The sequence below is a fragment of the Hylobates moloch genome, unplaced genomic scaffold (assembly GCF_009828535.3).
Source record: "Hylobates moloch isolate HMO894 unplaced genomic scaffold, HMol_V3 SCAFFOLD_5, whole genome shotgun sequence".
In the NCBI taxonomy this organism is placed as follows: Eukaryota; Metazoa; Chordata; class Mammalia; order Primates; family Hylobatidae; genus Hylobates; species Hylobates moloch.
In genome coordinates, this window is record NW_026652280.1 from 62,242,061 (window position 1) to 62,264,353 (window position 22,293).

General features: G+C 42.6%; 1 protein-coding gene across 23 annotated transcripts in view; it reads right to left on the reverse strand.

Annotated features, from left to right (window-relative positions):
* Positions 1–22,293, reverse strand: part of DLGAP1 (DLG associated protein 1) — a 993,959-nt gene that overhangs the window by 31,562 nt on the left and 940,104 nt on the right. For all 23 annotated transcript variants that reach the window (XM_058438584.1, XM_032152723.2, XM_032152722.2 and 20 more), the window contains one exon: positions 9,596–10,017. In XM_058438584.1, coding sequence (XP_058294567.1) covers positions 9,596–10,017 — 422 coding nt within the window. The remainder of the gene's footprint in view (positions 1–9,595; positions 10,018–22,293) is intronic.

Consider the following 22,293-nt stretch of genomic DNA (forward strand, 5'->3'; position numbering starts at 1 on the left):
CAGCTGCTTCTCAGACACACTTGTGATCCGGAGCTGCTGTCAACAAAACGTCTCCATAGAAAACGTGGATCTGTTTCATTCCTGACTGGCAGTTGCTGATCTGCATTGCACAACAGTGCTTTTTTTGTTTTGTTTTGTTTTTAGCTGAAACTTGGTGGCTAATGAATAAAGAATGGATTCTCTAGTAGAAGTTTTCCCATAGACTAACACCAGAGTTTCCATAGTGTTCTGGGGAAAAAAAAAAAACAAAAAAACATTATTTTGTTTTTAAAGAGCAAGTTTTTCAAAAACTCAGCTAATTTTAATTTTTTTTTCCCAGTCCCAACCCCTCCAGGAGTCTTACTCATAGAAGATGGTCATTCTTTGGATCAATATCCTGACTTATATCAGCCACGAAATGGTAATATCATATACATCATATAGATAAAGACAGTTTTGAGCCTTTGAAATTTGGATGAAATGAAATTAGTTTATGTTTCCCTAGGTAATCTAAATGAAAAAAACTGTATATTTTATTTGAAGTCCATTGCATTTATTTTATTTATTTTTTAATTTATTTTCAACATGGAGTTTTACTCTGTCACCCAGGCTGGAGTGCAGTGGCGTGATCTCGGCTCACTGCAACCTCCACCTCCTGGGTTCAAGCAATTCTCCTGCCTCAGCCTCCCGAGTAGCTGGGATTACATGCATGTGCCACCAAGCCTAGCTAATTTTTATATTTTTAGTAGAGACGGCGTTTCAACCATGTTGGCCAGGCTGATCTCCAGCTCCTGACCTCATGATCTGCCTGCCTTGGCCTCCCAAAGTGCTGGGATTATAGGCATGAGCCACTGCGCCCCACCAGTCCATTGCATTTATATTTCACAGAAACAGTTATTGGAGGAAATGATAGGAGGTCTTGCTCCGTGAGCCAGTCCCTCTCTTTGCCATCTCTGGAATGGCAGAAACACCACTGGCCTAGAACAGATCTGTTTCCAGGCCCAGTTCTGCCCCCAATTAACCACATCATTTCACCTCTTCATGCTTGCCTGCCCTCCTGAGCTGGGAGACACCACCCTCAAGAAGCACATCCACAAAAAGATGGTGTCTAATGGCCTTCTGGCACCAGTGCTGTGCAAAGCGGCATGAATGGAGCATTCTCGAGGTTAAACATATGGCACATTATAGCCGATTTCCTTTTCATTACTGCCACTTCCTCTGTGGTCACTAATTTCAGGTTGTCTGGAGCTTACAAAAAGAGACGTGCAAGTGTGTGTGTCTGTGTGTGTGGTGGAGTGGGAGGGACCTTTTGAGGGTTCACTGCAAGAGTAAGATGAGAATAAAACAGAAAGGAGCTAGGCTAGAATGCAGCCATTGCTCCCCACTTAGAAACACACGCGGGCTGGAGGCAGATGAATTGCAGAACTCACAGATACAACTTTGTCTGCCACCCACTGTTTCACAGGCTGCAGAGACACATTAGAGGCAATCCCAGGTGGATAAACCCTGGGTGATGGCACCGATAGACCATCACAATAACTGTGCACAGCTTCCGTAACCAAACCTGAAACCAGGCAAACCCCATCTCAGGTGTCATTACCAGCCCCGCATTCGCTGCCAAGGGTCCCAAGCCTTCTGGGGGACTGAAGGCCAAGTTTCACTAGCTTGGATGCTATTACCAGGCAAAATTAAAGTGGAAGAATTAATCTGCCTCCGGCACATGCTGTAGGTTTATCAGTTTGTTTTAGATAAAGCCTGAAAATTCCACGTATTCGTTGTCTACAATTCAGAAGGCAAAGACAGATTTAGAAGTACAATCACCGGTATTTCATCTTAGGGCCATTGAAACCTGAGCCTATGTTCTTTCCCCACAGTGGTAGACTGCATTCCTAGTTGGAGGCATTCAGCTCCATCTGGTCGTTTCATCCCCAGTTAGATAATACCAGACGTATCTATGTAACATACAAGCCACTGTCAAATAGCACTGAGCCATCTCCCTGAGACAGCTGTTTCACACAAGGGCTTCATTGTCTGAGAAGAGCTCGTATCATTTTACTTCAAGTGCTGCGGGAACAAGCATTCTGTCAGCTGTCTTGGCTTGGAGGAAACCTCGCTCACTGCAGTTTCATTATTTTATTATCAAGCCAAAAAAAAAAGTACTGTCGATGGTTGGGGTTGAAGGTTTAAAACAAGAACTAAAGTCTTTGCTCTGCTTTGCATTTATCAGAGAAAATAGTAACTCCAGGCACCCAAAGAATGTATAGTTACACTGTTCAAAAGATAGCGTGAGGTTCCTGGCTACTCTAAATGCTTGTTTTCAGTCTGCCTTTTGTTACCCACATTTAATCAGTTTCAGGTGAACTAGGAAAGTGTTTTCCAGCCCTGTGAGGCCAAAAGCAGCTGTCACAATTAGCATAATGACATCACAAAATAATTAATAACTAAATAACTTTAAAATCAGATGGACTCTTCCCTCTTCAACTCTCTAACAGAGAAAGATGATTACAACCACCCCACATGCAATATCTGAACCTCAAATTTCCAGTGAGTAAACAGGTTATTTTCCAAACTTTTTTTTTTTTTTTTTTTTTTTTGCCATGGATGCACTGTATTTTGAATTCAGGGAGTCATTTAACAAAATACATTCTTACATAAATATGAACATGAACATGGTTGTTCTGCTTATCTTTAGCTGCTGTTGCCTATTTCTGAGTTTTTTTTTTAGTTTTTTTATTTTGTTTTGTTTTTGTTGTTTTTTGTTTGTTTGTTTGAGACAGAGTCTCCCTCTGTCTCCCAGGCTGGAGTGCAGTGGCACGATCATGGCTCACTGCAGCCTCGACCTCCTGGGCTCAAGCAATGCTCTCACCTCAGGCTCTTGAGTAGCTGGGACCACAGGTGCGTGCCACCAAGCCTGCCTAATTAAAAAAATATATATATTTGTAGAGATAGGGTCTCTGTTGCCCAGGCCAATCTTGAACTCCTGGGCTCAAGCGATCCTCATGGCATGGCCTCCCAAAGTTCTGGGATTACAGGCAGGAGCCACCACGCCCAGTGGGGGTATTTTAAAATTGTGATAAAATAGACATAAGATTTGCCATTTTAACCGTATTTAAGTGTACCATTCAGAGGCATTATGTACATTCACCAAACATTTTAAAATATTTAAAAATTGGGATAATTCTGGTACCCCACAAAATAAATTGTGCGATTAGAGTCTTCTGTTTTTTCCCTCTATCCTATTTATCTTTCCATGATGACTTCAAGACCAGATCTCCTGGGGGGATTTTATTATGGCACCACGTTTGTCAGGCACCCTGAAGAGAGGCCCTCCTTCTGCAGGTCCAAAACATCCGTTGGCTTGGCCAAGGGATAGAGGTATCTGTAATTGACCCATTTATCAAAGCTATTTTTCTGGTGTGCACAGAATTAAAACAAACAAAAGCTGGTTGCTTAGAATTTGGCTATGCCTGCCAAGTGGGATTGGCCTCTCTTCCTTACCGCCCCTCTTACAAAAAAAGAAAAGGTTAAGTCAGAGAATTAGTGAAACAAAGGCCCTCTGCAACTCTAGGCCCAGTTATCAGAACAGAGTGGTGGTTGCCAAGGAGTCAGGGACAGATCTGTATGGCGGGCTTTAAGGAGGACAGTGCCAGGCAACACAAAGTATCATTATCTTGTCAAATGTTATTCATGTGTATCTGTTCTATCAGACACTTCTGTTTTCCGTGACCTTGGACAAGATACTGCCAGAGAGCTGTTGCGAGGGCAAATAAAACAGCACCTGTCAAAGTCTCTAGGCCATCGTCAGGGGTATTGTGAGGACAAGATGAATATTCTTTCAGGCGCTGATATTCTCCCTTCTTCCTGGAGAGGGTTACTACTGCTTTATGGTCCAATTCTCCCTGATGTGGATTGGCCACACTTGAAATTGGTGACTCTGTCCTGGGCACAGGGTTTGCCACTGCACTGACTAGAATTTTGGAATCCTAGTAGTTTGAAGCTCCTATTTCGTGTCTCTCAAAGCATGAAAAAATAGAGACAGGCTTCAAGTGTTTGTGGAATGGAACTGTGTCTTAAGAATGAGACAGGACACACGAGGTTCATCTGGACTAGCCACCTGTCCCACACAGAAGTGCTTTCCATCGCTTCTGTGGCAGGTGCCCATCTCTCTCTTCCACATCCTTATCCTGATCAGAAGAGCTCATCATCTGTCACAGGAACACCTTTCCAGCTTTTGGCAACAAGAACCGTTAGTTACTTGCTATGGTCTGAATGTCTGTGCTCCTCTGAAATTCATATGTTGAAACCTAATTACCAATGTATAATAGTAAGAGAGGGGGCCTATAGGAGGTGAGTAGGTTACAGAGGCAGAGTCCTCATGAATAGGGTTACTACGCTTATCAAGGAGGCCCAGGAAGCTTGTCTGCTCCCTCCATCGTGAGGCTGCAGCAAGAAGGTGCCGTCTTTGAAACAGAGAGCAGCCCTTGCCAGACACCAAACCTGCCAGTATCTTAAACTTGAACTTCCCAGCCTCCAGAACTGTGAGCAATAAATTTCTATTGTTTATAAATTACCCAGTCTAGGGTATTTTGTTATACCAGCCTGAAGGACTAAGGTATTACTTATTGAGTATTTTTTTTAGCTAATTAGGAAGAAAGGTTTTGCTAAGTAAAATACTTTTATAAAACAGAATTTCCAGAATATTTCAAGGACTCAAATACATATTTACTGATCCCCTGTTATGCATCAGAGGGTCTGGTGATATAAAGATGACTAAGACAAGAATAGTTTCTGTTTTCAGAAAGCTTACTTTTTAGTGGAAGAGAAAGATGCATCAATTATTATAAAATAATGTGGGAAGTACCCAAAGGACAAATACACAGGGCATGACAGGAGCACCACGGCGATACCCAGTTCAGCTTGAACAACAAATTAGGCCTGGAACAACAGATGGTTGGGCAGTTCCCTCATGTTCATTATCTTGGGACTTTGCCAGCAGTGTACATTTCAAAATGCAAACACGTTTCTCTTTCATCCTGAACATAGGCTGAGAAGCTGGTTTTCTGACAAGATTTTCAACCTTTCAAATATATGTTATTGTATTAGAATACAACTGACTTGTTTTCCTAGCTCCTTTAGTTTTTCCTAAATCTTTATACAATGAGTATCCTCACACATCATTATAGAGTTGGGTTGAGAGAGGTAGATCAAGTCTCAGATTGAAAGGCCCATTAAAAGAAAACATCAGATAAGTAGTTTCCAAGAGTCCTGTTGAAAGCCAGCCAGGAGCTGGGTGGGTGGCTCCTGCCTGTAATTCTGGCATTTTGGGAGGCAGAAGTGGGGGGATTGCTTGAGGCCAGGAGTTTGAGATCAGCCTGGGCAACACAGCGAGAATCTGTCTCTACAAAATTTTTTTAAAATTAGCCAGGCATGGTGGTGCACACCTGTAGTCACAGATACTCAGGAGGCTGAGGTGGGAGGATCACTTGGGCTACAGTGAGCTAAGATCCCATCACTGCACTCCAGCCTGGGTCAACAGGGCAAGACTCTGCCAAAAGAAAGAAAAAAAAACAAAAGAAAGAAAGGAAGAAAAAGAAAGAATGAGCGAGAGAACACCAATCAGGAAGCTAGAAGGAGAACCAAATTTGAGAATTGAAATCTGTAAGTTTGTGCCATTGAGCAGTGGCACAGGATGTCATTGTTCCTTAGTTGCTGGCATTTTTCCTAGGAAAATCTGATAAACTGTGAGTATGTCCACAAGGAGAAAAGTGAATAAGATGATCCAACTAAGACTTTCTTACTGAAACCTACCCCTGCTCCCACTGCTGCTGAGACGTACCTTGTTTACCTGTCATCAGGGCAAAGACCTAATTGTGCTTGGGGGTCAACACTCAGGTGAGTCTGCAGTGGCACTAACAGGGGCAAATGTCAAGGAGATTTACTTTTCCACTGCCAAGTTGTTTGTACTCATAATATGAAGAAGCAAAGGAAACCCATTTATGGGTTTTACAGAAACCCGTTAATGAATTTCCTAACTTGCTCATAAAGGCAAGAGATAAGCTAGTCAGTCATTTGACAGGGGTCAGGCAGGAGGAGCAGACTGGAGCTGTGAGTGAGGGAGTGGACACAGTGAGGACATCCCCAATCTGATGACAACCGTTATTTTCCAGACTCCATTTCATTAAAAAAATGATTCCCCTAGGGAAAAGCTCACTACTCTTTGACACCACTAGTTTGGTGCATTTAGTAAATTTACTTAACATGATTTATAGTAGATGTTAAATCTAATTAAGAAATTATTGGCCGGGCACTGTGGCTCACCCCTGTAATCCCAGCACTTTGGGGGGCCGAGATGGGTGGATCACCTGAGGTCAGGAGTTCAAGACCAGACTGGCCAACATGGTGAAACCCCATCTCTACTAAAAACACAAAAATTAGCTGGGCATGGTGGCAGGTGCCTGTAATCCCAGCTACTCAGGAGGCTGAGAGAGGAGAATCGCTTGAACCCAGGAGGCAGAGGTTGCAGTGAGCCGAAATCACGCCATTGCACTCCAGCCTGGGTGACAAGAGCAAGACTCTGTCTTTAAAAAAAAAAAAAAAATTGTTGTTTTTATTAGGTATGATAATGCATGATAATATTTTACCTTTTTTTGAGTCGGACTCCCGCTTTGTCATCCAGGCTGGAGTGCAGTAGCTGCGATCTCAGTTCACCGCAACCTCCACCTCACGGGTTCAAGCCATTCTCTGCCTCAGCCTCCCGAATAGCTGAGGATTACAGGGGCCCATCTCCACACCTGGCTAATTTTTGTATTTTTACTAGAGATGGGGTTTCACCATGTTGGCCAGGCTGGTCTAGAACTCCTGACCTCAAGTGATCTACCCGCCTCAGCCTCCCAAAGTGCTGGGATTATAGGTGTGAGCCACTGTGCATGGCCTATGATTATATTAAAAAAAATGTTTTCTATAAGTGTGAGCTACATAGGGAAGTGACACAATGCCTTGGATTTTCTTTTTTTTTGGAGACAGAGTCTCACTCTGTTGCCTAGGCTAGAGTGCAGTGGCGCAATCTCAGTTTGCCGCAACCTCTGCCTCTGGGTTTAAGCAATTCTCCTGCCTCAGCCTCCCAAGTAGCTGGGATTACAGGCACGTGCCATTGCACCTGGCTAATTTTTGTATTTTTAATAGAAATGGTGTTTCACTATATTGGCTATGCTGGTCTTGAACTCCTGACCTCAAGCAATCCTCCTGCCTTGGCCTCCCAAAGTGCTGAGATTATAGGTATGAGCCACCACACCTGGCCCTGGATTTTCTTAAAAATACTCTGACAACAATAACTACAAATGGTGGAGATAAGACTGGCCAGTTGTTGAAGTCGGTGACGAGTACATGGGGACTCATCATGTTAAACTCTCTACTTTTGTGCATGTTTAAAAATGCTTGGCCGGGCGCGGTGGCTCACGCCTGTAATCCCAGCACTTTGGGAGGCCAAGGTGGGCGGATCACAAGGTCAGGAGATCGAGACCATCCTGGCTAACGTGGTGAAACCCCGTCTCTACTAAAAAATACAAAAAAATTAGCCGGGCGTGGTGGCGGGTGCCTGTAGTCCCAGCTACTCGGGAGGCTGAGGCAGGAGAATGGCGTGAACCCAGGAGACGGAGCTTGCAGTGAGCAGAGATCGTGCCACTGCACTCCAGCTTGGGAGACAAAGCAAGACTCCGTCTCAAAAAAAAAAAAAAAAAAAAATGCTTATAATAGGCCGGGCACAGTGGCTCATGCCTGTAATCCCAGCACTTTGGGAGGCCGAGGCGGGTGGATCACCTGACCAGCCTGACCAGCATGGTGAAACCCCGTCTCTATTAAAAATACAAAAGTAGCTGGGTGTGGTGGCACATGCCTGTAATCCCAGCTACCTGGAGGCTGAGGCAGGATAATCACTTGAACCCAGGAAGCAGACATTGCGGTGAGCCAAGATCGCACCATTGCACTCCAGCCTGGGCAACAAGACCGAAACTCTGTCTCAAAAAAAAAAAAAAAAAGAAAAAGCTCGTAATAAAAATTGAAAAAGTAATTTAAAAAACAAGTCTAAAAAGTTACTTCACAGCAATACTCTTTTAGATGCTTCGCACACAGACATGAAGCAGGCATTAATACCTACCACCAAATTTCCTTGTTTCAAAAATATCATCAGTTGGAGGATCCACCATTAATTTAATACTAATGTTTCAGAGGAAAATAAACATACAACATTAAAATACATACTGATTATAAATAAGCTACATTCTAATTTCAGAATTGTTGAAAACATGTAAAATATGCCTCAGAATTGAGGTAATTTGATAATTTTTCTTTTTCAACTGTTAATATAATTTGACAATTTTTCTTTTTCAATTGTTAATTTTTCTTTTTCAAATGTTAAAAGGTCAAGTTTGAAAATAATAGTATGCAGGCTGGGCACGGTGGCTCATGCCTGTAATCCCAGCGCTTTGGGAGGCCGAGGCGGGCGGATTGCCTGAGTTCAGTAGTTTGAGACCAGCCTGGGCAACATGGTGAAACCTCGTCTCTATCAAAAATACAAAAATTAGCTGCGCATGGGGTGCACGCCTGTAGTCCCAGCTACTTGGGAGGTCAAGGCTGGGGTGAGCCATGATTGCGCCACTGCCCTCCAACTTGGGTGAGGAGTGAGGCCTTGTCTGAAAAAAGAAAGAAAAGAATAGTGTGCAAAAAATAGTATCCATTATTTATTTTATGTATTCATCATGTATTTCACGTTAGCCCATTCAATCGTAATAAGATTATAAAATGTATTTCTTTAGCAGCTAAAGGGTTCGCCTCTGCAAATCCTAAGAGAAAGTGCCTGTCAAACAGGCTTAAGAATACCAATAGGCGGGGGTTTCTACTGGCCTATACATTATAAGCCTTGTTTAAATGCTGTATGTTAATGAGAATAACAAAATCATAAAGAATATAAATCCCCTATGGACCTTGAAAAAAGTTAGTATTATTTATATATTTATTTTTAGAGATGGGTTCTTGCTCTGTCACCCAGGCTGGAGTGCAGTGGTGTGATCATAGCTCACTGCAGCCTCTAACCCCTGGACTCAAGTGATCCTTCCACCTCAGTCTCTCGAAGAGCTGGGACTACAGGTGGGCACCACTGCACTGGGCTAGTTAGAATGATTATTTTTTTTATTTAAAAAGAATTTTAGTGGGTATTTGGTAGATGTATATATTCATAGGATACACGAGACGTTTTGATTAGAATTATTTTCAATCCCCTGAGGATCAGCAACATTCCAGGATCATCTCGGAGAAGAGGGACCGAGTTAGAGATATGAAAGCACCTCCACACAGAGCTTGGTATTTTCAGAAAGAAAAAGAACGTCATGGGCCTAGAGCTAAGGACAGTGTTATATCTACCCAGGAGTTTTCTTGGTTTTGTGCTGCGCAGGGACTTCTGGACTCAGCTGGAATCGCCTAGCTCTCCTGCATGTTCTGGTTTGGGGTGTGGAACGTCAAGGTTATACAAGTGAAGCTGTCAGAGAAGAAAACAACAAGGTCTGCACACGCAAAGCAACCCCAGCCCCAGGGGACGGGTGTGGCACTCGGTGGCATTACTTACTGTCTTCGGGCAGGTTGTTTTCCCGTTCTTCCCGCTCCATCTGTTGGCACCACCCCTCCATGCGGTCTCGCTCTGCCTGGAGGAGCTTCAGGAACCAGTGGCCGTCCCGGTGGCACACTGACCTTTGCACGGCCTCCAGAGGGTCTTCAGTGATAGAGTCAATCCAGGGGTCCGGAGGAGGCAGAATAGAGGGGTCAAAATCCGTGTCAAAGTCATCATCGGCGGCACAGGCATGGTAATGGTTTCCTGAGCCCTGAATGCTGACTGTGGAGGTGCTGGCATCGCGGGAGAACTGTCTGGCCATTGGGCCAGGACACGAATTGTCCTCTATAGATTCCAGAGAATTTTCCAGATTATCATGGAAGTCCAGGTCGGCCTGTACTGCTGTCGTCACACTGTTGGATCGAGTGAACCTGCGGAAGCTTGGGAGAATAGAAAAAAGAAATTTAGTTAGAGGATATTTCCCTTCCTTCCTTCCTTCCTTCCTTCCTTCCATCCTTCCTTTTTTTTTTTTTTTTGACAGAGTCTCACTCTGTGTCCCAGGCTGGAGTGCAAGTGGCGCGATCTCGGCTCACAGCAACCTCCACCTCCTGAGTTCAAGCGATTCTCCCACCTCAGCCTACCGAGTAGCTGAGATTACAGGTGTATGCCACCACATCTGGCTAATTTTTGTATTTTTAGTAGAGAAAGGGTTTCACCGTGTTGGCCAGGCTGGTCTCAAACTACTGGCCTCAAGTGATCTGCCTGCCTCTGCCTCCCAAAGTGCTGGGATTACAGGTGTGAGCCACCGTGCCTGGCAAGGATATTTCTTGAAGCAAAACTACTTTCTACTTTACTTGGCTGGTGTGACCATTAGAAGTCTCATCTTCTCAATCTTCTCTGTGTGTGTGTGTGTGTGTGTCTTGGGGGTGGTGGTGGCAGGGGTAGACCCTTGAGGCAAGCATATTGATTGTCATAGCTTCAATGTGAAGAGCATGAATCTCATTTTTGCTCAATATGGAATAATTAAAGCGTATCAAGAGAAATTTTATAGGTGGAAAAGTGCTGAACTATTAAAGCCAGTAGAATGTCCAGCTCTATCATCCATTACCTCAAGTGTCCAACTTCCTCCCCAAATTTGGGGTGACTTAAGTCCTGAAATTCAGGTTGGTGAAGAGTAAGGAAACAATTCACTAGTATCTTAGTCTGGGTAATTTGCTCAGAAATAGGGAGAAAGGGTGGGGCGCGGTGGCTCATGCCTGTAATCCCAGCACTTTGGGAGGCTGAGGCGGGCAGATCATGAGGTCAGGGTATCGAGACCATCCTGGCTAACACGGTGAAACCCAGTCTCTACTAAAAAATACAAAACATTAGTCGGGCATGGTGGTGGGCGCCTGTAGTCCCAGCTACTCGGGAGGCTGAGGCAGGAGAATGGCATGAACCCGGGAGGCGGAGCTTGCAGTGAACTGAGATCGCGCCATTGCACTCTAGCCTGGGTGACAGAGTGAGATTCTGTCTCAAAAAAAAAAAGAAGAAAAGAAAAAAAGAAATGGGAAGAAAGCCCGGGCGCAGTGGCTTATGCCTGTAATCCCAGCACTTTGGGAGGCTGAGGCGGGCAGATTACCTGAGGTCGGGAGTTCGAGACCAGCCTGACCAACATGGAAAAATCCCAACGCTACTAAAAATACAAAAACAATTAGCTGGGCATGGTGGCGCATGCCTGTAATCCCAGCTACTCGGGAGGCTGAGGCAGGAGAATCGCTTGAACCCAGGAAACAGAGGTTGTGGTGAACTGAGATCGTGCCATTGCACTCCTGCCTGGGCAACTCCATCTCAAAAAAAAAAAAAGAAAGAAAGGAAAAAAAAATGGGAAAAACATAACCTAACCTGGACCAAAACTATCATGAATCCTGCAAAGCCACATTTTTCCAGGGGCAACTCTTACCAAGTTAAGACTTCCTGAAAGCAAACTGAAGTAAGTTTCTTTCTTTCCTTCCTTCCTTCCTATTTCTTTCTTTCCTTTCTTACTTTTTTTTTTTTTTTCTGAGACAGAGGCTTGCTCTGTTGCCCAGGCTGGAGTGCAGTGGCACAACCTCAGCTCACTGCAACCTGTGACTCCAGGGTTCAAGCAATTCTCCTGCCTCAGCCTCCCGAATAGCTGGGATTACAGGCATGCACCACCATGCCCACCTAATTTTTGTATTTTTAGTAGAGTTGAGGTTTTGCCAAGTTGGCCAGGCTGGTCTCGAACTCCTCACCTCAGGTGATCTGCCTGCCTCTGCCTCCCAAAGTGCTGGGATTACAAGGTGTGAGCCACCACACCCAGCCCAAACTGAGGTTTCAATACTTGCCTCTTAAAATTAAAACTAATTTGCCTGGTAAGGGTTTACCTTTCTCTTAGTCATACAGGTACAAAGCCTTGGGCGCAAACATCAGCTTATAGCTCTCTATTAGGGTTCTGTATTTCTTTTTTTTTTTTTTTTTGAGGCAGAGTCTTGCTCTGTTGCCCGGGCTGGAGTGCAGTGGCGCAATCTAGGCTCACTGCAAGCTCCGCCTCCCGGGCTCACGCCATTCTCCTGCCTCAGCCTCTCCGAGTAGCTGGGACTACAGGCGCCCGCCACTACGCCCGGCTAATTTTTTGTATTTTTAGTAGAGACCGGGTTTCACCGTGGTCTCGATCTCCTGACCTCGTGATCCGCCCGCCTCGGCCTCCCAAAGTGCTGGGATTACAAGCGTGAGCCACCGCGCCCGGCCAGGGTTCTGTATTTCTGCCCTCTCCTGCGCCTTTAATTTTCTTTTCACAGTTCTAGCAAGGTGATGAAAGACACCTTGTTCACAGACTAAGGCTGAGCATTTTACATGGATGTCCATGAGATCAGTGTTTCTCAACCAAAGCGTCCTGTATATCTCTGGCTGAACCCTGCGATGAAGGGGAGAACATGTGGAAGGTGGGAGGGGAGAGACACGAGGAGAGAAGCAAGGAACTCTTTCTCAGACAAGGGGCAAGGAAGGCGTGGGCCTGAAGTCATTTAAGACATACAAAAAGAGCTTTGCTGCCTCTGGAGAAGGCAGGAAACGATGACGGAATATAAGTCCACTGAAGATAGCACCATGTGTCTGTTACGATGCCCTGTGTGTCTTTTTTCTTAAAGTCGCTTCCTGGCCTAATAGTTTACTTATTTTTTATTATGATAAAATATACATAACATAAAATTTACCAGCTGAACCATTATTAAATGTACAGTTCAATGGCATTCAATACTTAATATATTCACACTGCATGTGCAACCATCGCCACCATCCATGTCAACTTTCTCATCTTTTCCAACTGAAACTGTGTACCCATGAAATGCTAACTCTCCATTTCCTCCTCCCCCTGGCCCCAGGCAATCATCATTCCACTTTCTGTGTCTATGAGTCTGACTACTCTAGGTACCTCTTATCGGTGGAATCATGTAGTATTTATTTGTCTTTTTGTGACTGGCTTTTTAAATTCAACATAACATCTTCAAAGTTTCATCTATGTTGTAACATATGTCAGAATTTCCTTCCTTTTTAAGGCTGAATAGTATTCCCATTGTATGTATTTACCATATTTTGCTTACCCGTTCATCCACTGATGGCCACTTAAGTTGCTTTCACCTTTCGGCTATTGTGAATAATGCTGCTATGAACATGGGTATACAGATAACTCTTTGAGTCCCTGATTTCAATTATTTTGAATATATATCCCGAGGTAGAACTACTGAGTCACATGGTAATTCTGTTTTCAATTTTTTGAGGAACAACCCTAATATTTTCCAGAGTGGCTGCACCATTTTGCATTCCCACCAACAGTGCACCAGGATTCCTATTTCTCCACATTCTCATCAACATTTGTTATTTTCTGTTTTTTTGACAGAATGTGTGTTGTGTGATTTCTGTGTTTTTGAATGTGTGAGGTGGTACATTTCTTTGAGTAGCTCGTGTTTGTGCCATTTTAAGATAGTTTTTTGGCAAGTTGATTTCCAACTGTTTCATATTCAGTAGTGCCAGCCTTAAACGATAGTGCACTAAACAATATTTGTACAACACTAAATACACCAGATTATGTGGGATTTTAAAAAACTATCCTGGACCATGCTCTTGAAGCCAATAAAAACTAATATTCTAGTCCATCAAAAATAAAGTATGACCAGAACAATACAGATAGGTAGTTATTCGCAAGACTGTAGAAAGACTAAGAGTCACAAAAAGGAAGAGTCATCTCAATAAATCAGTTTTTTCTCTAGAGAATGAACGTCAAGAAAAAAAGTGGCTAAGGTATGGATCTGTGTCATTTATTAAGATGGCCAAAATGACCAAATACGTTGTGATTCTGGCCATCCATTTTATGAAGATAAATTAGCCAAAGTTGACCCATTTGCTGTTTTCAAACAATCAATTCTGCTGAAGTTATCCAACCCAGTCACTTTTGTAAGCTCTTAACTCTCAAATGGGCCAAAAAAAAAAGAAAGAAAGAAAGAAAAAAAATCACATAGTGTGAAAATCTGAATGCAATGTTACAAGTCTCTTGTGCTAGCAATGAAAGAAAGAACAATTTTGCTAAAGTGGTTCTTCCAACAACCACTCATTTCTTGGCTGCAGTAGGCTATTTCTGCATTCTTCCTGTTCATCCCCAAAATGTTAACTGTCATCTCCTGAAGCTAAGCTTTCTCTCCAGCTGCATATGTGTGAATTGGATGACTCTCCTTGCAAACAGTTGACATTTTGGCTGTTCTACTAACATGAAATCCCAACTATGAAAACATTAGCCTCCACGCTCCAAGATCCTGTATTGCCAGAGGCATTACATTTCCAAACTTAAAGAAGTACTAGTCCCTTATTGTTTTCAATCAGAGCAAACTGCCAGAGCCAGAGTCTGTTCCACATATAAAACAGAATGACCTACTTTCCTGTGCCTCTGTTTTTATCTACACAAAACTTACTACCCGCATTCCTGACAGCCATCTCCTGGCTATGGATCTTGCAAAGTATCCACCTTCTTAAGAAAAATTACTTGGCAGTAGATTAATAGAAGTTTGCAGTCTGCAGTGTAGTCACTCAGAAAGAAATAAAAGTTAAGTAAAATTAAAATGGTTTGGGATTAAAAGCGGCGCCTTTGAACTCAGGCAGCCCTGTCCAACCTGCTAGTTTCTATCAATTAAGTTCCTTAAGCAAGTGCTTTCTTCTACTCAGAGCTTTCAAAGAATGTTCTGCTCTACAAAATGATTTATGTCTTTCATGAGCAAAGTTCCTTCTGGGTGAAGGGTGCAGTCAAGTTGTTATTGTTTTTCTGCAATTTTGATAGGAACACAAAATGAGGTCCCTAGATTAATTTCTTTATTTTTTGAAAGAATTGATCAGTTGCTGGTTGATGATATAAACCCAAAAGCTGAACCCAGTGGCTTGCTGTTTCCCAACCCACAGTTTTCAATCTTGAAGCTTCCTTGGCTCTTTATGCCCCTGCAGGCACAGTGTGTAATAATTACAACTTCTGAAAAATGCCGGCCAATATTCTGGCCCAAGGAGCAGAAAACCATGAAAGCAAAGACTGGATCAACCAGTATGGAACACAATACTCTGTCTGTTCTGAATAGCCAGAAGAAAGTCACTTGTTAGCATTCACTTCTGCTGTTGCTTTATGTTCCTTCTATGAAACAAGTTTATATTTCTAACTAGAGGAGTTTCTACCCTCCCCCACTTCCTACAACTTTTCTGTACAGCAAGTTACAAATCAAAATATACATGGGTAAACTGCAGAGGTTCCATTCTTGTCCCCCTGTCTGATAGAGTTGCAGTTAAACAAAAGAAATTGTGCACAAAAACTAAGCACAGTCATTATCTTTATGACATCCATGCTTTGGAACTACAAGACACTCAACTGATGAGACTCAAGTCATGAACTTATTTTTAGGAGAGTAGTTTAGTCTTTCCATAATAGAATCCCCTGGCCTCTGCTTAGCCTCGTTATCCCTCTCATTCACATAATGGCTGCTTTTCAAGGCTAAGTCCAGTTTCAAAGGGAGCAATGCTAGCACTCTGCTATTCTTTCTTTCTTTGTACATGCCTTTAGACACTTTAAACTAAGCCTTCTGTCAAGGCTGAATATATGTGGGATCTGAAATGCTACTCCTGGAAAGTGCAACCATCTTAGTATTTTATGAAATGGCACCCTTTCACTGATGTAAAAACCAAGATGTCTCATTACGTAAAATAAAAGACAGATCAAAATAAGGCATGGGCATGAGGAGACTGAGATCAAGAATTCAAGCTTGGCTGGGTGCAGTGGCTCACACCTGTAGTCCCAGCACTTCGGGAGGCCAAGACGGGCAGATCACTTGAGGCCAGGAGTTCAAGACCAGCCTGGGCAACATGGCAAAATCCCGTCTCTACTAAAAATACAAAAATTTGCCTGACATGGTGGTGCGTGGCTGTAGTCCCAGCTACTCAGGAGGCTAAGGCATGAGAATGGCTTGAAGAACCCGGGAGGCAGAGGCTGCAGTGAGCTGAGATTGCACCACTGCATTCCAGCTTGGGCAACAGAGCGAGACTCCTTGTCAAAAAAAAAAAAAAAAAAAAAAAAAAATTCAAGCTCCCTAAAAGGAGGTTTGCTTAGGTTTACTAATTTGGATCAGCTTCCAAATTAAAATCACGCATGGGAGAGCACAGGCATAATGCATCCCTTGTTCAAAAATTCAGGTGGGAGGAACCCTCCTACCCTCCATTTATACACGGTTAGCACTGTCCTATCACCAGATTTTAAAACTATCTCAAGACAAACATTCATCAGTTATTTCAAATCCTCTATGTTCATCATTCCTTTGCTTAAATACATCACGCTTGAAGATGTCTTTAAAGCAAAGGAAAACAGGAGAGGCTTTCTATAAAAAAAGTTTCTCTACCCCAAATAATTGTGATGTTTTTCTCAAATAAAATAAAGGGAGGAAATGGAAAATAATGAGAGTGGATGTATTGTCATCTGGTAACTTCTGAGAGGGCCCAGCGTGCTGCCAGCCTCTTTTTAGCACCAGCTGGGCAGGTGCTAATACCTTTGATGGGCTGTCACTATAGGAACCCTGGTTAGGAGTCTCAACAAAACATCCTGGAACTGAATGTGCCCCAGAAGGAACTGCTTTACCTCCGCAACTGGAGGGTTAGGTCACTCCTTGGCTGCTGACCCGAGGTAACTAACAAAGCATGAGCGGTCTCACTAACAATTAGTTTTATTGAGTCTTGTCAAAATGGAGGCCATAGGCTTGTGAGTCAGATGGTTTTCTTTCTGCAAACTATCTTGAAAAATACATAAAAAGGAAGAAAGAGAGAGAAAGAGAAGGAGGGAGGGATGGCAGAAAGAAAGAAGGGAAAGAAAAGGAAAAGAAAAAGGAAGCTATGAGGCTATCGGGAGTTATGCCAAGTTTCAGGCTTTTGAAATTTGAAACGCCTGAATGCCACGCCTTTAAAACTCAGGTGTACAGTAAGGAACTATTTGGCTAGGTCATGGTATTGTTAACTTGGCAAAGAAAAGAGATTACTTTTCAAGTGCAATTTCAAGGGTGGGTACTGGGCTGTGAGATACTCCAAGGAAACTTTGAGGAGCGGGGATTGATCCAAAGCTCCTGGGTTGACAAGGAATGTTTTTTGATTGCCAAAGGCCTTTCCAAGTCTGTGGTCCCTGAACTGACTGTCGGATGTTGCCTCAATTTTGGCTTTATGTTTTAATATCCTGCTTAGTTGAAAAGGCACAAATCATTACAAGCCCTAAAGTTTACATATTTAAGTCCCTTGCGATCAAAAGAGATCTTTTATAGTAGCTGACATTGTGCTATAAGAGAAAACAATGCTACCTTTCCACTTACTTGTTCCACCCAGTTACGAAGGCTGTGAGCTTTGATGTGTGAAGCAAGGAAGATTTTAAAAACTCAGAATTGGGTCACTTCTGGAAATGCAAATGGAAACGCAAATGGAAACAGAGGCAATATTGGTGAAAAAAAAAAAAGCGTAACAGTCCTATTCACTGAGGCATTTGTTTCTAGAGACGAGGAGTAGTTCTCATAATATGTCACCGGGGCTTTCCTTCAACACCTCTGACTCAGTCTGTGCATTCACAGACCTACTGGAATGGTGGGTGCCATTCACAGGCATATTTAATGCCAGCATTTTTTCTCTTTCACATTAAGTATGTCCTGGAGGTCTAAATGTTATGTGTAATGTATAAAAGGTATACTAGGAGAGAAGGAGGTTGCTCCACCAACAGAAGATCAGAAAGAGCAGAAACTTTTATGCAAATCATCAAAATACGCATCTGCTCCCATTTCCACCCCACTGACATAAATGAAAATATCCTGGCTTTCCCTTTAGGTATACACACCTCTGAACACACAAAGCTTGCTCTAGACATTCACTATGAGTCAACTTCACCTGTTTATTAAAAATTGATAAGGCTGGAAAGTTGATGAGGCAGAAAAAGAGGCCACAGAGTGGTTTGCCATCCCTTTATTCTAGGAAAAATTTTCTCTTCTGATTTTCTGGATGCTGAAGGAAAAGAGTTCTCGCAGCAACACTGAATTCCGCTCCGATGATCTCTGAAGATCCCGGACAGTGGATAAATCATTTGTAAAGGCACAGATGAAAACATTAAGTATACATACACCAGAAAAATAACATCCTGGAATTCGCTTTCCAGAACATTGTTACGAGACCAGTAACTTCTTTGCATACAACCAAGAATGACTGTTGTCACTTGTTAGTTTGACACTGTCGGTAAGGAACCAAGGAGTAGGCAATTGCAAAGTTTCTGCCTCCCCTTAACACTTTCAGTTGTGAAGATGGGAGATGATTGCTTTATACATTATTACAAAATACATCAGAAATATCTCACTTTAGGAAACGTAGCCGAGTTGGAATGGAGGCAGGAAGCCAGAACCTGTACTACACACTTATTCACACTTATCTCTTGTTTCTGAAGTGGAGATTATGACAGCAATATAGCCACCTGGGAACTATGGTAATAAGCAGAAAGGCAAAATCCAGGACATAGGTCCTAAACTTCAACTAGGAGTCTCTATCTATATGTAACACAACCCTAAAGTTGAGGAAACACTGATGGTGTTGAATCAGAGGACTTACACCAAAAAAGGTTATTGATGTTAATAGTAGTCAACTCCCAAATTTTAGAGACAGAGAGGTAAAGCGACTTTCAATCTGGATCTCTAAACTAGAGTACTCTTTTGTTCCCATGACTCCAATTTTTTTTTTTTTTTTTTTTTTTTGAGACGGAGTCTCACTCTGTCGCCCAGGCTGGAGTGCAGTGATGCGATCTCGGCTCACTGCAAGCTCTGCCTCCCAGGTTCACACCATTCTCCTGCCTCAGCCTCCCGAGTAGCTGGGACTACAGGCGCCCGCCACCACGCCCGGCTAATTTTTTGTATTTTTAGTAGAGACCAGGTTTCACCGTGTTAGCCAGGATGGTCTCAATTTCCTGACCTTGTGATCCGCCCACCTCAGCCTCCCAAAGTGCTGGGATTACAGGCGTGAGCCACCGCGCCCAGCCCCATGACTCCAACATTTTTCCAATACATTCCAAGACCTTCAAAGCCAGAGAGTAGTGCTAAATAACAGGGCTTGCCTTACTTACATATAGGCCAGATAAAACCTATATGGACGACTTCTGTGCATGGCAACGATGGAGTAAGAATGACTGAACTTACTATATTATCTGAAACAACTAAAAACCTGGCAAAATATATGAAACAACTGTTTTCAAGACATTTGATATCAGACAATGAAGAACAGTGATCACTGAGATATGGGAAACAAATGGGGCCTTTGACTGACTGGAGCGAGTTTCCAGGGAGTGGTCCCCATGGGGAGTCGGCAGTCTCCCTGACTAATGAGACATTGCTAGGGGTATGAGTAGGACAAGGCAGCTGGAATTTGCATGGTAGCATATGGAAGAAGAGAGAACTGCACAGAGGGAAGGTCTGAGATCTGCACGGGTCCCAATAGCATATTCACCTAAGTACTGTTCAATGCATGACTATCCAAGACTGGGATATCTTTATTCCTCTTTAGAAAACAAACAAACAAACAAACAAAAACATAGCCATTAATCTAGGGTGCTGTATGTGGCAAAAATATCTTTTTAAAATGAAGACAAAATAAGGACTTTTTTATATATACAGAAGCTGAAAGTAGGCCGGACACGGTGGCTCACGCCTGTAATCCCAACACCCTGGGAGGCTGAGGTGGGTGGATCACCTGAGGTCAGGAGTTCAAGACCAGCCTGGCCAACATGGCGAAACCCGTCTCTACTAAAAATACAAAACTTAGCCAGGTGTGGTGGCATGTGCCTGCAGTCCCAGGTACTTGGGAGGCTGAGGCACGAGAATTGCTTGAATCCAGGAGGTGGAGGTTGTGGTGAGCTGAGATTGTGCCACTGCACTCCAGCATGGGTGAAAAAGCGAGACTCCATCTCAAAAAATATATAAATAAATAAAAAGAAACTGAAAGTATTCATCGCCAGCAGTCATGCCCTATAAGAAAGGTTTAAAATACTTTCTATTTTCCCTTTTGATTTTTTTTCTTTAACCAATGGGCTACTTAGAAGTGTGTTACCTAGTCTCCAAAAATTTGGGGATTTTCCAAATATATTTTAGCTACGGATTTCTATTTAATTCCATTGTGGTCAGACAACGTATTTTTTCTTGAACCCTTGAAAATTTATTCAAATTTGTTTTTTGGGCCAAAATATAGTCTACCTTGTTAAATGTTCTGTGTGTACTCAGAAAAAAAATGTGTACTTTGCTTTTATTATTTATTTACTTATTTATTTATTTTTTGAGACAAGGTCTGGCACTGTCGCTCAGGCTGGAGTGCAGTGGCTCCATGTCAGCTCACTGCAACCTCTGCCTCCCTGGTCTCAAGGGATCCTCCTACCTCAACCTCGTGTGTAGCTGAGACTATAGGTGCAGTGTATACAATTCAATAAATTTTGCCCTCTATTAAATTCTATTTTGTATATATACAACAGTAAAGTCATTTTAATTTCTCCATTAAAAAAATAAATGGAGGCCAGGCACAGTGGCTCATGCCTGTAATCCCAGCATTTTGGGAGGCTGAGGTGGGCAGATCACTGGAAGTTAGGAGTTCGAGACCAATCTGGCCTGGCCAGCATGGTGAAGTTCTGTCTCTACTAATAATATAAAAATTAGCCAGGAGTGGTGGCAGATGCCTATAATTCCAGCTACTTTGGAGTCCAAGGCAGGAGAATCAGTCAAACCCAGGAGGTGGAGGCTGCAGTGAGCAGTGAGATCACGCCACTGCACCACAGCCTGGGCGACAGCAAAACTCCGTCTCCAAAACAAAAAGAAAAATAAAAGAAATGGAATCATAGAAAGATAATTAGCCCCAAAGAAGTATTTTTCAAATACTTCATACCTTTCAAAGTATTTCATCAAAAGATGAAAAATAGGAAGATATACAAATAATAAATACAATATGGCATACTTAAACCCAAGCATATCAACAGTCACATTAAATTTAAATGGTCTAATCACTCTAATTTAAAGGAAGAGGTTGTAAGATTGGAATAAAAAGCAAATCCCAACTATATATTGCTTATGAAAAACCTACTTTAAAAATAGAGAAATAAATAGGCCGGGAGCCGCGGCTCCTGCCTGTAATCTCAGCACTTTGGGAGGCCAAGGTGGGCAGATCACTTGAGGCCAGGAGTTCGAGACCAGCCTGGCCAACATGGTGAAACCCTGTCTCTACTAATAATACAAAAACTAAACTAAACTAAAATAAATAAAAATGGAGACGTAAATAGTTTAAAGTAAAAGGATGAAAAACGATACACCATGGTAATACTAATGAAAAGAAAGCTGGATTGGTTGTCTTAATATCAGACAAGGTAGGTTTGAGATCCAAAAATATTACCAGGTAGGAAACAGGATGTTTTCTAATGATAAAGAGATCAATTAATCAAAAGACCATAATATTCCTAAACATTTATGAGTTTAATAAAAGAATTTCAAAATACATAAAGCAAGCACCGATAGAACTACTAGAAGAAATAGACAAATTCACAATTACAGTCAGATATTTCAACAATACTTTCTCGATAATTCATTAAAAAACATCTAGACAGAAAATTAGAGAGCATAGAAGAATTCAGCAGCTATACTGACCTTATTGGCATTTATAGAGCACTCCACTAAAAAATAGGCCAGGCTTGGTGGCTCACGCCTGTAACCTCAGCAATTGGGAAGCCGAGGCAGGCAGGTTGTTTGAGCCCAGGGGTTTGAGACCAGTCTGGGCAACATGGTGAAATGCCATCTCTACAAAAATTAGTTGAGCATGGTGGCATGCACCTGTAGTCCCAGCTACACCGGAGACTGAGGTGGAAGGATCCCTTGAGACCAGGGAGGCAGAGGTTGCAGTGAGCTGAGATGGAGCCACTGCACTCCAGCCTTGGCAACAGTGCCAGACCTTGTCTCAAAAAAAAAAAAAAAAAAAAAGTACACATTTTTTTTTCCGAGTATACACAGAGGATTTAAAAAGATGGACTACATTTTGGCCCAAAAAACAAGTTTCAGTAAATTTTCAAGGTTTCAAGAAAAAGTATGTTGTCTGATCACAATGGAATTAAATAGAAATCAATAGCTAAAAAATATTTGGAAAATCCCCAAATTTTTGGA